The sequence below is a fragment of the Pezoporus wallicus genome, unplaced genomic scaffold, assembly GCF_028554395.1.
Source record: "Pezoporus wallicus isolate ANWC-B61680 ecotype Strahan unplaced genomic scaffold, APGP_CSIRO_Pwel_v1 contig_227, whole genome shotgun sequence".
Classification (NCBI taxonomy): Eukaryota; Metazoa; Chordata; class Aves; order Psittaciformes; family Psittacidae; genus Pezoporus; species Pezoporus wallicus.
The window spans coordinates 14,039,326-14,054,881 of record NW_026635704.1 but is presented as its reverse complement, the minus strand read 5'-3'; the positions used below and the strand labels follow the sequence as shown (position 1 = coordinate 14,054,881).

Here is a 15,556-nt window from a genome sequence, read left to right as displayed (position 1 = left end):
AAAGAAGAATGCTCTGTTTACATGCACATACATTCTCATTTTTGATTTGCAGAAGGGGGTACATTTGCTGAGCTCTTGGGGAAGCAAATACTACCTACACACATTGAATAAGTGAATCTCTTTTCAAAGCAGCTGCCTTTTTCTTCCTGGTCCCATATGCATTCACTAATGAAGAAAAGAATACGTATTTAAAGCAGAAAAGTATTATTTTAGAATGTTGTGAATAGTCTCTAGAGCTAGACAGATTTTAACATATATTTTTTTATTAAATATGTAAAAAGATAAACGCAAGTTATTCACATATTCAGACAAAAATCTACTCTACCATGCGACAATCTGTGGATAATGTAAAACGACTGATACATCCAAATAAGACTTTTTTGTATCTATTATGCCATTACTTATCTATTTATAATTAATACATATGTTTACATTCCTTTCGGTTTACATTTAATATATAACCAAAGCTTTATGGTGTGCTATTTAGTAAATGTAATTACAAATGCATATTAAAACCGTAACAGAAGAATGGGTTACTCACAGGGGGTGGGAGGAGAAGGACAACTCTTTCTCCTTTCAGAGCATCGCTCGCCACTCAGCACAGCCCAGTTTTCTAGTGCCCACAAGGTATCTTACCGCCCTGGCTCCCTATATCAGTCACTCCCCCCGCCTTGATACAAGCAGTGAGAGGGTGATGCTCTTTGGACCAGAAACAGGATATAAGGAATTTTCAGCAGATGAAGTTCAGCTTTTTAGGACTCTTACTATTGTTTAATATGTGCTCCAAAGAGAGAAAAGGAGAGGTGCACAACAGCCTGGCCATGAGCCCTCCAGGGAGCTCAGCAACCCCAACCATTCGCACCTTTAGAAATACATTTTATCTTCAAGTGCTCTCCATGCATCTGCTCAAGTATTAGCAGAAGGGTGAACTGCAGTAAGAGGAGACTGGTGCTGATGGAATTAAGCTTATAGACTGATCCCAAACTCCTTGCCCCATCAGAAATCCCACACAGGTTAAAGGAGTCTGGAAAAAAAAAAAATTAGTAACTGCTCTTCAACAGTATTATGAAGAACTACCGTTTATTACAATGACAATTGTAATAAGTACATATGTTCTAATAAACACAAATACAACAAAAATGACAATTCCCCCATTTGTGGTGATTCTTGGAAATACTTATTTTGGAATATACACATTTTTTTAGAAACCAGACCTTGCTTGTAACCAATCAAGAAAGGAAAGGAAAGCGCTGGCCAGCAGGTTGCAGTACTTCCACTTCATCGCTGGGTAGGACACGAGGCCAGCGCTGGAGACAAGGCTGGGAAACCTTCAGCCTGCGGGGTCCAGAAACTCTTCTGCTGAGCAGGGGGAGGATCAAGGATCTGGAAATACCTGTTCTAGTGCTTAGCAGTATTTTATACGTTGTCTGTGGTGCGACACACAACAGCAGGGTTCTCACATTTAGCCAAGAGCCACTTAGCTGCAGAAGATCGATTAGGAACAGAAAACTGCATGAGCATGTGTCTGTGTGCACCAGGGGGTTGATTAATTGAAAACCTCTCCGTGGAAGCGTAAAGCTGGAAACTTACGCATTAGGAGCCTATGAAGGTCTAACATGATTTAGCTGTTCATTACGCTTTGGAGTTTTCCAGTGACTGCTGATTGGGATGGGACTTCCATGTGCCTGCTAACTCAGTGTAACAATCCAGAGCTAGGAAAATCAAGTGAAAGACCAAGAATACCAAGCATTAAATATTCAGAGAGACTACAATGCACAGTTTTACAAGAAAAATACGGAATGCTTTGCATACTTCAAGATACCTCTGTTTATAAAATACCATCATTTAGAACAGGGCAATGGGACAGCACTGGAAGGGAACTCTCTGACTGCAGACATCTCCACGGCAGACATGGTTCTGCCCTGCACAGGCCTCACTGGAGGAGGGTTAGCCAAGCAAAGAACTGACTCTGTGCCCCTTGGTGAGCTGGGCCCCCTCTGATGTATACTCTGTCTCCAGTAGGAGCCCTCAACTGCCCCTCTGTGCTTCGTAAGCAGCCTCAACACCCATGAAGTGTCCACTACTCACTCACAGAGAGTTCAGAGGGCTCAAGGCCAGTGCTGTTGCTGGTCTTTCCCCATGCTTTACACCAGCGAGGAAATTTCTGTCTTCCAACTCGTATGGCCAGGGCAGCAGAGCGGGAAGGACAGCAAGAAGAAACGGCTGGCCTACTTTGTCCTCTTCCAAGGGCTGGGAAGCCAAGTATGACAGCAGAGATCATGTCCTGCAGCTATACTTGTGTCAAGGAGATTTCTCACCTCCATCAGCATTGAGCTATGCAGAGGCAGAGCTGCAGCTGGAGGTTGGGACTGGATTTCTCAGGAAGGAAGAAAAGCTGGGAAGCATCTACTGACTAGTCAGGAAACTAGGAGGGTTTTCAAAAAACTCAAGTGGATGTCTGTTCCTCCAGAAATAAGCCAAAAAACATATCATGCAGCTTTCTAACAAGCTTTCTAACACAGGGGTTTAAATCTCTGCTAGTGAAACAGATGCTCTGCCTTGCATTTCGTGAAGGCAGGAAAGGAATAAACGTGAGCAACACGAGCATTCTCCTCCACAACACATCTCATTGTTATGGCTTGATTATGACTTCCTCTGTATCCCTTTATTCCAATTGTTTGACCGAATTTATGCCCCAAGGCAGACGTACTAGAAAACGCGAAAGCACCACAAAGTGAGAGACACAGCTAGTGGTACGGTACTTCTTGCCACACAAAATGCCAATATAAATATGTTAGAACAAGTTACAAGTGTATCATACTTAAGACAAAAAAAAAAAAAGAAAAAATAAATATATATACTTTTTTAAAGAGCAGAACAAATCTCAAGCAGCCAAGTGGTGAAGTTGCAGTGATGTACAGTAGGTGATGTAGCCCTACAACCTCTTGGGAAGATACACTGAAAGAAGACGTCTGCAAATGCATCTTGGCAAAGTATGGGTACAGAATGCAGTGGCTGGCTGGCACTCACTATGGTACATAAATGTTAATGGCAGACTGGGAGTGAACTGATTTCAAGTTTGAGGCCGCAGATGTTCCATTCTCCAGAAGAAAGTTCTCACACAAAACGAAAATTGTCAGAGCCGCTGGGTGAGTCAGTACTCCTCCTGCTGCTGGGGCTGTTCATGGACTTGCTCTTCACCTTCATGCTCTTCTGTGTGGCTCTCCTGCAGGGAGAAAAAAGGCCCCAAAACACTCTTCAACAGAAAGCATCCCTCCTGTAATCTTGCCCCGCAGTGCTCACCATCATAGCCTAAAGCTTAACTTCAAATCTTCGTGCAGTTAAGTACAAAATGAGCTGTTACCTGAGAAAAGCAGCATCTTGTAATATTACCATAACATGTATTCACTTTGCTTTTAATCAATGCACATGCAGTACTGATATTTCCCCAGAAAAAGTGTCAGTTTTCAACATCACTGTGGATTAACTGTTCTGGTAAGTGAACGTTTTGCATACCTAGACAGTGAGATGCTGTATCATAGCATCCTGGTGTCCTCCCATTTTCAGTTTGTCCAAGGATTTCTGGACCTGTCTGCTGTAGTTCTCATACAGTCTTTGATCTAGGTTTGTATCACTAAATGGAAAAGGCACTTTTGCTATTGCCTGCTTTAAAAATTAAACTCAGCCTCCTTTTTGAGGTAGGACATACTACTTTCCCAAAATAATATACCCATGCTAATACAGACTGGATTTCAAAGGTTATCAAAACAGTGGGTTTTAGCTATTTCCAGAAAATGTGACCAACAAGTTGCAAACACATTTTCGGGGGGGGGGGAATAGTCAGTATTCAGTGATTTATAGAGCTACTGCTGAAAGCACTAATCAGTAATAAACATGTCCCTTGTGCAAATGTTACGCACAGTATTTTCCAGAGCTGTGTCTCTGGATATACAGTTGCATTAGGAGAAGAATCCTTGACTGAAGGGAAGACTGGATCCTCACTGATACCCATTTCAAACAACTTCTAAATTAGAGACAATAGACCTGGTATCTTGACTTGACCTGTATGTTATCAGAGCTCAAGATGTCTGGCTGACTTCTGGATTCCCATCAAGCACAGCTCCATTTACAGCTTTCTTTTCTCAAGTGGCTTCCATCTTTTCAGCGCACTGTGCACTGAAAATATCCCCCACATGTACTCCGCCTTGTGTTAGTAGACAGCTCCAAAGGAAAACTTTTCCAAGACATTGAGCTGCCATTCAAGCTGCAGCACCCCTGATGTGTTACCTCTGTGGAACTTGCCTGGCACCCAGCAATTTTCTTTAGGAGCAAGCAACTTGAACAGCAAACTTCAAAAATGCATGCTGCCAAGTTTCAAATCTGAGGCAAAAGTTAAAGGAAAAGGGAGGCCATAATCTGCATTTTCTCAGAATAGTTCAGAGCAGCTTACGCAGTAAAAAAAATTCCCTTCTGGAAGAAAACCTTTCTAAAGGGCAAGAGCAGAAGAAGGTTCCTAACATTTGCTGATACAATGGAAGTACTCCACTGTTTACTGCACAAAAGCAGCCAAATTTCAATTGAAAGCAAGGTTTCTGTCACTCAGGTGCTATTTTCAGGTAGAAGCCATGCATGTCAATCAGCACAGCTGCAGTTTAGCACCTTACATCTTCTTGGGGGAATGATGTCCTTAGTATTCACGGTACACACATCATGTCAAAACCGCTTTTTGCATAGTACCTAAAAATCACTTCTGTGACGGGATGCAAGGGCACAGGAACTTTACAGAGAGAAGCTGACATCTGTGAGATGTCATCACAGCCTTATGGGGTGAGAAAACTGAAGCTTGTTTAGCCACAGCAAACTATGTCCCTGTCTCTCCTGTCCCTCCTTATGTGGTGAGGTGACCAGCTCTGAAAAGCAGTTGTTCCATAAGCTCTGTGTGCAGAGTCTGAGATAAACCTATTAGAAAGCCCACTCATGCAGACTTTACAGGTCATGTATATGCTATGTTTTCATGCGTATAATAGGAAAAGCCTATTATGGGAGTGGTTTGGGAACCTACTCTGCAGCTCTGAAGAGTGATGGCTCCTCTTTAGCCAGGCTTACCTTTGATGGAAATGGTAAATCTTAATGGGACTACCTCAGAGGTTGTTCTGAGGCTCAGACATGTGCTTTTCAGTATGTACAGCTTGTATAAATATATGAAATGGGAAAGACAAGAGTCACTACGTTCAATTACCTTGGGACTATGGAATCTCCCTGAATAGCATCCCCTAATAAGGAAAGCAGTGGAAGATCTATTTAGAACATTTATTTCTGGCCTGGATCACACAACCATGGCCATCTCAGTCTCCCACAACGAGATGTGCTCTCTTTTGACCATTCAATCCATCTGCCTCAAGGTATTCAGGTGTGCCTCTAACTGGAAGAGCTAGACTTAACAAAAACCAGCTGCTGGTGGTGGGGGTGCCTTTTCCAAAAGCAGCAGCAGCAGATGTAGTAGCTGCTAGAGCAGAAAGATACAAAACCAACTGCATTTTGAACAATTGCTTCAAAGCAACTGATGGGTGGATTGCTGACCTTTGATCTAACTCCTGCCTGAACTCAGCCCGGATAGCCTATATAGGAAATCAAAAGCTTCCCATTCATTTCTGCTTTATGCAAGACCTACATGGCTCTGGGTTTCATAACTAGACACATAGCCTCTTCTGGTTCATCAGTTTGAAGCTCTCCTACTGTAAGATCATATCACCAAATGCTTTACTTACTATCTGAGGTCTCAGTGCTGTCTATAGCAGTCACAGCATGAGTGGTAAGGGCCAACATCTCCCCACCACCCAAATGCATCATTTTTTTAACACTGTTCTCTGTCAACTTCGATGTTTTTGATGAGGTAGGATTACAAACAAGCAATTTGCAATTAAAAATTATGAAGTATTGCAGACTGATCAGCCAAATGTTAAATGGCCCTAGCAGGTAACAACATCCCTCTTACATAACCAGAGACATAACGATGAGGTTTAAAACATAACCACAACAGGGTAAAGGGAGCCTCTAAAGACAAGGAACCCAAATAGACTGATATTTGTGCTGTATGACTCAAAACCTCATCAAAACCAAGACACTCTCCCCCCACCAAAAAAAAAAAAAAAATTAGATCAGTCTTAATTCAGCATATACTGAATTAAACAAAGCAGAAGGTTATGAAGTGACATAGTTGAAACTACACTATGACTTGGAATTCTGCAAAAAAAAATAGCCCATCCCACAACATGAACATGATAAAAATCTCTTCAATGCTCAATACTATAATTCTCAAACCTCTGCAGAAAGCTTTTTATAGGGCCTAAACTCTGTACCTGCATTCTGAATAATTCTATGCAGAATTCACCTGACAGCCTACAATGCTCATGGGGTACCTATGAGTTACTAGGAGGTGTGACTACTTCAAGTGCTGTCCAGACATCTTTTTCATACTCTTTTTCTTTTAGGAGGATTAAATTAAGCTTAACTGAAAACTAAGTATAAATTGTCCCTTCCAAATAACAAGTTGGTATGAAAGATAGGACATGACCTCTGTGCCATGTCAAATACAGTAGATGCTAGGAAGGAAGAGTTCAAGACTGCCATCAGGCAGTTATCTGAAGTATGAACTGAAAACAAAGCTAGTCACAATCTTCAAGCACAAGGCCTTGGTCAGGGATCACTTGTGCAGTATGCGAGAGCTGCATTCTGGTGCATTCCCTTCCTGAAGAAAAGCCTCATGGCCGCAGTATCATTTATAAATGTCACAAATCCTGAGAACTAATGTAATCTTTTTTCCACTTTGCCTCCATATACTTGAGAGACTTTAAAACAGATAAAAAGAAAAATCTAAGCCAGATTTACAATGAACTCACTAGCAAGAAACTGGGAATGCTGAAGTTGTCTGTGGTTAGGAATTGGGGCTATGTCCAATCTGCAGACTGGGAAAGCCAAACTGCTGCTACTGATGGATTAACCTGCAAAATGCTGCAAGATATAGAATTTAACTCAGGAACAAGTCATTACAGAAAGGTGGAAAAACAGAACTGAAGGGCAAAACAGGACATTGAGGTAGCAAAGTCCAAGAACAAAAGGTAGGCAGGATCTGCATCACCAAGGGAACCAGTGTCTTTGATTTAACACTAAGGCACTGGGGTCTTTCCTCAGCAAATTATGGTCTATCTGCTAAGCTGAGGAGGAAATGCACCCCACAAGATGAGGAGATCAAGTCTCCCACTAAAAGGTAACAAAAAAACTGAGCTGGCAATGGCCTCTGTATTATTCTCTGAGGGAGCAGTGCTCTCCTGATGGAGTAATGTACCTGGCCTCCAAATGCAAACATGCTTCAGATAAAGGCACAGTTGTTATATGTAGTTCATGTGCAGGCAAGGATGATGCTAACAACAGAGAAAGGCTTGGAGGGAGGAAGCAGATAAAACACTGGGATGTGGACAGAAGTAGAACATTTTGTAATGTGTTCTGCCAGTAAGGAAAACTGCAGGAAGAAAAGCAACAAATGCATTCCTTGGCACGGAATCACTTGCTATTTAAGCCAGACAGACAGATGTGGTAGGGGTATGGGGAGAAGAGGGATTTTTCTGGCTTTGCTTTATAAATAAATCACTGTTCTTGAATCCAGAAGACATTTTCTCTGACCACTATATGTATGTAACTCTTTTAGCCTGTTATCACGTGCTTGGCAAATTTGTCTTATTGTTTATTCCTGTGAAAATAATGGTTTCCTCCTCCTTTTCCTCTTTAACACTCACCCCACACTGTTGACCTCTTTCCCCTGTCACTTCCCATCTGAGCAGTGGCTCAGATGCCAGTGCCCATGTCAGTGCCCCTATCAGTGGCAAGCTTGTGTCCCTCTTGCACCTCACTTTCATTTACGCTGTACTAGTCTTTTAGAAAAGCATGTGAGTTAGTGGTTCCTGCAGCACTACTTTTGATGCAAAATCTGAAGTCTGATGACCACTGCTGCAACAGCTTTCTGGGAACAGATGTAAGACAGCCTACAATACCACAGTGCTGTCAAGAGATTAAGTTGATGCTCAAACACTCTGGAGCCAAAGCCATCATTCACTAGACACCGAAGGGTCAATCGTCAGTACAATGCATAGAGGGATTTAGTTCACATGAATGGGAGCAGTTCAGCTAAAACTCCACTGAATCATTATCCCTGCATGTATCTGAAGAATTTAACCAGCACCCTTTGCAGCTTCTTGTTCAGTGTCTACAGCACTAAGTCTAAGATGCAATGAGATTGTTGTTTACTCTTGCAGACAATACATTTCTGAAGTTTCGATAATAGAGGATTATCGGGCTTGCACAAGGAAGAATTTTGCTTATAGCAACAGGATAGAAGAAATACTAAAGAGCATTATCTCTGCAGATATAATTACGTATTTGGCAGTCTGTATCGTACGTATTACAACACCGCCACATGGGCTACAGAAGGTTCACAGCTGCAGACACTGAACAGCACCTCTGTCAGAATTTCTGTGATTTTCAACATGTTGAAGAACATGAGTAAAAGACTTTATGCAGAAAGGCAGAAGACAAAACCACAAAATTAAGGCTCAGAACCATATGAAACCAATTTAAAGTTGTGACACACTCCCTCCTCTTTCAGATCAGCTTCAGCAAACCTAGAATACAAAATCTACACTGAAAGCAGCAAAAAGCAACCAGCCTCCTGAATCCCTTCTCCAAGTAGAAAAGTCAGTTGCTTCAAATGCCAACTTCCTTTACAGGGGATGGGGTATGGAAATCCAGCTGCTACAGTTCTGCTCACCAAAGTATAGGACATGACTCAATACTGTGACAATAAATCATGAAATTTGTCTAAATAAAATGCATTAAGCTTGAACTTACATGTTCTTCTGAAGCATAAAGGACTTCCATTAGCCGATTCACAAGGTCATTATTCTCTCCCCCGTGTTCTTGGCAGAGAAGTTCAATCTCCCTTAATTTGCCAAAGTAGAAATCCCTTTCCTTCTCCACTCCTTCAAGTGCAAGTTTTAATGAATGTACCTGCAGATGAACCAAGACGTGATGCGTCAGCTGAGGTGCACTAAAGACAAAATAACTCAGTCTACAATTACGCGTGCTGAACAATCTTAAACATATATTCAATATTACAGCTTAAAATGAAGTCACTTTTTTCCTCAAGTGCTAGATTGAACCCTACATAATAGACAATAGTAAACCAGGCTCCCCCATTGCACCTCTTAGATACATCTTAACCTTGATCCTTAAAGGTCAGTTTTCTTGGTGCCTTTTTTCACTGAAACCTCAAAGCAGCAGTTCAGGGATCACAGCTACTAGCTATTCTATGATTCTAAGTTCTGTCTCCTAACAAGGCTGCCAGAAGTGTCATCTGATGGCAATTAATTAAACTTCCAGCTCAGTACTTGCATTATTTTGCTGGATTAATGTGTAGTTGTTGGGAAACCTACAATATTCTCCTCACCTAATAGATCTAGCAGAAAAGCTTACTAACGGAAACAGTCTAGTTAGGAAACTAAAGGTCCTCTAGTTGCAAATGTGAGTAGTGCTGCGCTGTTTTTTCACCTCTCCTTTTCTGCCCCCCACTTACTATACTGTTACAGACCCATGTTTTGGCACTCTGATGCTGTGACTGGCTGCACCACAAACATTATGATCTGATTCTCTCAAATGCCAAGTAACTTTCTCTTTGCAGCCTTGCTCGTAAGTCTTTAAGCTATGCTGTCAGTCCCAATTTCACCACTAGGACTACCACAGATCATTTATGGGCAACATAGCTGTTAATGAAGCCTCATCATTCATGAAAGATGTTGCAATATATTTTTATACATACATATATATTTACACGTATTTAAAGAACAATTTTGTGGGAGCATAATAGATAAATTACTGTCCATCAGAGTACACACAATCAGGATAATGTAAGTGGCTTGCAAATTCAGGGGACAGCAATGTAACAACCAACTGAAATAATCACAGATGAAACTGTCTACAGTAAATAGACTGACCCCAATCACATCCAAATTACAGCCAAATTAACATCCACATTTTGAGGCCTGCAATTATACAAACGATTTTCTAAATAAAACATGCTAAACAAATGCAATCTCATCAGACTACATTTCAGTGAACTGATACCATTTAATAGGATGTTCTGTGTTGCCTGTTTTACTGCAAGCTGATTTATTTCCTTCACTAGTGAAAATACCAGCAGGGTTCAAACAATGCTTTGACAGCCTACTAAATCCTATCAGTTCACTTCTCCATAACTGCTGAGCTGGCAAAGCCTTTTTCTGACCTTTGATTGCACTCTCAGAGGTGTCAGACAGCAGAACTAACCTGTTATCAGGACAGGATCTCAGAACATCAAATTCATGCACTGACCCATTTCTGACAGGTCGCCTGAGTGTGACACCCAAATCTTCCCTTAGCAGTTTGAATCTATGGTTGATGCAACGACCAGTCACCTTAAAATTAACCATTTCTTCATGAAAGTAGGAATAGCAAAATGGAACAAGAGTTTACAACATTTTGGCCTATAGATGAAGACCTCACGTTTAAGACACGTCTTCTGGATCTGCAGCAGCATATTCGTTGAGAGCAATGCCTGCATCCAAGCAGAACAAGAACGTAACTGCTTCCAGATCTTTTACTCTGTTCTTGCTAGAGTTTGGGAAAACAATGAACTTCAGCTGAAACACTGGCAGCTAATTGCTCAGACTATCTCCACTTCTGATTTACATACTATGAAGGCATTCTCCTGTTTTCATTCTATCACATTCACTTCATTTTAAGAAACAGAATCATTAAACTATGCATATATGCACACAGTTAATTAGCTAAGTATATAGTAAATATTGTTATAACCAATGCAGATATGTTTTTCTTCAGTTACATATCTGTCTGTGATGGATTAATTTGTTTTTCTTCAGATACATAGCATATCCACACCCTACGTTTTGCTTCTATGAACATGCCAAAAAAATTGATCCTATATAAGGAACAGTACATGTTGATTCCCATGCTCTGTTTCTGGACCAGAAGTACTTTTCTGCAATCCAGTTAACTGGTGCAAAGGCAGCAGCTCTACTAACTGGTCTTTTCTCCGATTGCTCTTGTTGGTAGTATGAAACTCACAGGGCTGCAGAACCAGGCTGAAGATTAAGCACATCCTGTAGACATGCAATCAAGTTGGAGATGTTTTCAGAAACTATTTGCATGCTATCACACAGTTAACAGTTCTTAGGACCATTCTCCATACATAGATGTCCCTTCTCCATATGTAAATATCCCCTCTCCATACATAAAGGTCCCTGGTCTTTGTCATCTCCTCAGCTGTACTCAGAAAAACTCTTTGGGAAACTGTTAGTTGGCACAGACCAAAACCACGGCAGGAACCACTTTAGTATTTTAATGCTATGGGTAATCAAGCTTTAGTGCACAGTGACATTCTTTGGAAGCATTCAATTCACTAGCACAGACATCCCCACTACTTAAATTTTTCCATTACAAATTGCATGGGAGTTCAGATGTTTCACTGTCCCTTAGCTGCCATTCATGAAAGGGCTGAACAAAGAGTCTGTTACAGCCATATAGGAATTTGAAGCCCACAGGCACCATTCAATGTTTCTTATTCATAATCAAGACAGCAACTTGGTAAAAATCAAGACAGCAACTGGGTAGAAGTGGCTGTTGCCCTCATCTCCCTGTTGCTGGAGAGTGGTTAAAAATGGGCAATTTGTCTTGCAGCATGTTCAGACTGGGGGTCAGAAAAACGTGGCTCAGAGCTGCTTGCAGCATACTTTTTATGGCTCCTGTTATATGCCCAGGGTGCACAAGTAACCATTAGTGGGAAATGAGATCCCAAAGGCTGCCAGCATTAAAAAGCCTTCCAGACCATTCTAGCTAGAAGAGGTCTCTTAAAAACTAGCTATTAAAACACCAACTTTCCAAATCCACAAAATTTCTTCTCCTCTTTGGTGATGGGAGAAATCATCAGTTTTCCTCTGGGTTGTTTGTATATAGGGCTTAAGGTTTTCACACATGGAATGTGTTAGGAATACATTAGCAGTGGATGTGATAGTGACTGCCTATTTTAGTAAAGATCAAATATTTTGCTGTTGTTCAGATCCAAACCAACCCTTCCTTCTGAAGCAAACTCATTCTGACTTCTGAGTACAAATGTCATGGTTTAAGGTACATCAAACTGACGTTTCAACTCCACTCTTACATTGATTAGAAAGAAAAAAAGCTTCCATGAAACATACATACATCCATTCCTTGTGCAACATTCCAAAACTTTTTTGTTACAGCAACAATCAAAAGCCCATTTGAAAGGCTGGTGGCCCCTGTTGTGTTCTCTGCTGTTCAGAATTTCACCCCGAATCCACAGGATGCTGTGTTTGGGATGTGGCTATCCATCCACCACCTTTCGGTGTGCAACAGTAACCAAGAATTTGCAAATGATGCCTCAAAAAACCTGAAATCTTTGTTGTTTGGTTCAATGAAACTCTGAAACTGAAACGCCCTTAATTGTGGAAAATTACACTTGATCCAGAGTAATGACTTCTTCCTGAATGCAGCTGCCAAGCAGCTCAGACTCTAAAATGGGAGGTTTTTCCTTTCCATTTTCCCTCATCCAGGACAAATACAGGGATCAGGCCTCATTTATACCATTCCAACATCACAGTCTTGGGCCAGATGCATTTATTCATGCCCAATGCAGACGCAGTTGCATGTCCAGGAATGACACAGTGGTGTAAAGCTCCATAGCATAAATGAAATCTAAGCCCTTGCATTCCAATATTAAAGAAATTTTGAAGCTTTATTAGTTATAGTGTTCTGCAATATTATTAAGTATTCTGACAAAAGCAGATCACATTTTTAAATTAAAAAGGCCTATTATGTTCTTAATGCCTTCCTTGCACAAAGCAGAGTGCAATGAACTAGTCTTGATTCAGCTGTAAATCTCTGACACATTGATATTATAAACAGGCTTATTTTCTCCACAATGACACATGGAGATGATTTATTTCAAATTTGTAATACACAAGAGCAAAGGCTATGGGGCTTTTCCTATCTGAGTGAAAGAAAAGACACATTTCTACATCTAATAACTTCAGCAGGACTCACCTGTCATTCCTAAGATGACCTTTTGAAAATCCTGGCAAACACCAGGCGTCTCTGTCAGATGTTATTTTTAACAATAAATCACTTTTATTTTTTTACCTTCCCAGCTGAGCTGTTTCAATCTTTTGTCCCCGTATAATTGTGGAGAGCATCATTCAACAGAGGGCAATATATTTCGTGCCTGCCTGTGACACTGAGTGCATCTAATCTTATGCCGAAAGCAAATTTACCTGTTCGCTGAGCTGTATGACTTGGGTTTCCAAATCTTTATCTGATTTTGATGCTGAGCTGCTTGGTGCAGCTTTTTTTGCTGAAGATGGGCGAGAAGGTGTTGATCCTGGTTTAGAAGCTGGACTGGATTTAGCAGCACCTGAAAAATGCAATAAATAATAATTAAGATTTCTCTTCATGATAAATATATTCCTATTAACCTGATACTGAAACAGAAGCATTCATTTTACAGGCAGCCATTCAATCTCTCACTTCAAGGTGACAGTGGAGGAAGCCCCAATGCTGCTATACAGAAAGGAAAAAACACATTTCCTAGCAGTTTAAGTTTGCTGCTGAGAGTGAAGTGACTCTGAAACCAAAATAAACAAACAAATATCAAGTTCCCTTATAGGTCTCAGCAGCTTTCAGGTTTTAAAAAAAATTCTACCATTAACAGACCATTCTCCCTGTCCCGTATTTACTGTATATCTATACCTATCTTCAATTTCCCTGGAGAAAGATAGACCTGAAAAACCCAGCTAGAGTGTCTCAGTTTCCCTCATTTTCACGTGTAAAATATCCCTGAGACATAGGTATTGAAATTCAGACAGAGCATGCAGAAATTAAACCCATCGGTGAACTCACGGTTGCCATAGTGACCAAGAGATGAGTTTTGATCTGCTTAGGTTTTGGTGTTTGTTTTTAATTACTCGCACTGCAAATCTGCTAGAATATGGAGCAACATCTTTATTAGCAAAAGTGGCAAGTAACAAATGCCTACAGGTATGCTTTTTCACAATGCTTGTGGCATACAAATGCCCAAACAGAGGAATAGTTGTGTGAAAGGATATCCAGTGCCTTCATATGAACCTCACACACATCTCCTGGCGCTTTGCTCCGCCTCTCCATCTTTCCTCTCCTTGTCACTGTCTTTTTGATTTAGTGCTCAACCCTGGTACACAAGTGCCTAACCCACTGCTCTTGACCTTGCCTAGGTTCCCATGAGCACTGCAATCTGCCTCTTCCTAATCCCCTCCAACTAGGAATAAATTTCAGATGCAGTAGACATACATCTGGTACAAAAACTGCTTGGGTTAAAATGACAGAACAGAAACCCAGCCCCCTCTCAAACCTATTTTGATTTATAAAGCATGCATGTGAATCACAAGTCATGCTCTGCAGCACCCACATTTATCACTTTTTATTCAATGGCTCTAACCTGAAAAAAGGTAGATTTAGATTAGATACTAGGAAGAAATTATTTCCTGTATAGGTGGTGAGGCACTGGCACAGGTTGCCCAGAGAAGCTGTGGATACCCCATCTCCTAATTGTTCAAGGCCAGATTGGACGTAGCTTGGAGCAACCTGGTCTAGTGGGAGGTGTTCCTGCCCATGGCAGGGGGGCTGGAACTGGATGAGCTTTAAGGTCCTTTCCAACTCAAGCCGTTCTATGATTCTTACAAAAACCAAAGTACAATTGTCCGGACATGCTGATGGGCTCCATGGACATCTTCCACCATTGAATGCTATTGGCTCTGAAGCCAGGGACACACAGGGTGTGGGAAAAAGCCCAAATCCAGCAAGCACCCAACTCCCAGCTGAGCTCTAGCTTGAAAGTCACCAGTTCCGGAGGGATTTGCCCCAGCTTTCTCAGCAGTCACCTTCCACCCTACACCTCACCAGCTGCTCCTCCCGCACAATTACTTGATTTACAGCATGCTACAAATCATTCTAAGTTGTCATTTCCACATTGTATCCACAGCATCAGACAACATTTTAATAAAACAATTTATTGTAAACCCAATGCTTTACAAAGGCATTACTAGGAAGAAATCACAAGGAGGCAGGGAAAGGCAAAGAGAGGGAGAGACACAACTTGTGGGCCTGTTCATATTATCTAACTGTGGAACTCACACCGTCTCACTGACCTAGAACTGTGTACTGTGATCCTTTGGAGGAGCTGAAAAGTGATGGGAAAAGAGAGCAGCAATGGGTTATTTAATCAAGCTCACTTGAGCTTTCCTGATTTAGTCACAGGCCTCTCTCTGTAACAAGCATCTTCTCCTGCCTTTAAGGATAATTCTATATTAACTGGGTCATCTAATGCCAACGGAACACAAAACCAATTTGGTAATTCAGTTAGCATGAGCAAACGTTTCTATGCAAGATACCCATCCTCCTT

General features: G+C 41.2%; 1 protein-coding gene across 4 annotated transcripts in view; it reads right to left on the bottom strand.

The window, feature by feature from the left end:
- Window positions 1–1,063: 1,063 nt before the first annotated feature.
- Window positions 1,064–15,556, bottom strand: part of MAPRE2 (microtubule associated protein RP/EB family member 2) — a 102,768-nt gene continuing 88,275 nt past the window's right edge. For all 4 annotated transcript variants that reach the window (XM_057397744.1, XM_057397742.1, XM_057397745.1 and 1 more), the window contains 3 exons: window positions 13,395–13,534; window positions 8,902–9,060; window positions 1,064–3,226 (listed from right to left, as the gene is read on the bottom strand). In XM_057397744.1, the coding sequence (XP_057253727.1) occupies window positions 3,155–3,226; window positions 8,902–9,060; window positions 13,395–13,534 (371 nt within the window). In that variant the 3' untranslated portion in view covers window positions 1,064–3,154. The remainder of the gene's footprint in view (window positions 3,227–8,901; window positions 9,061–13,394; window positions 13,535–15,556) is intronic.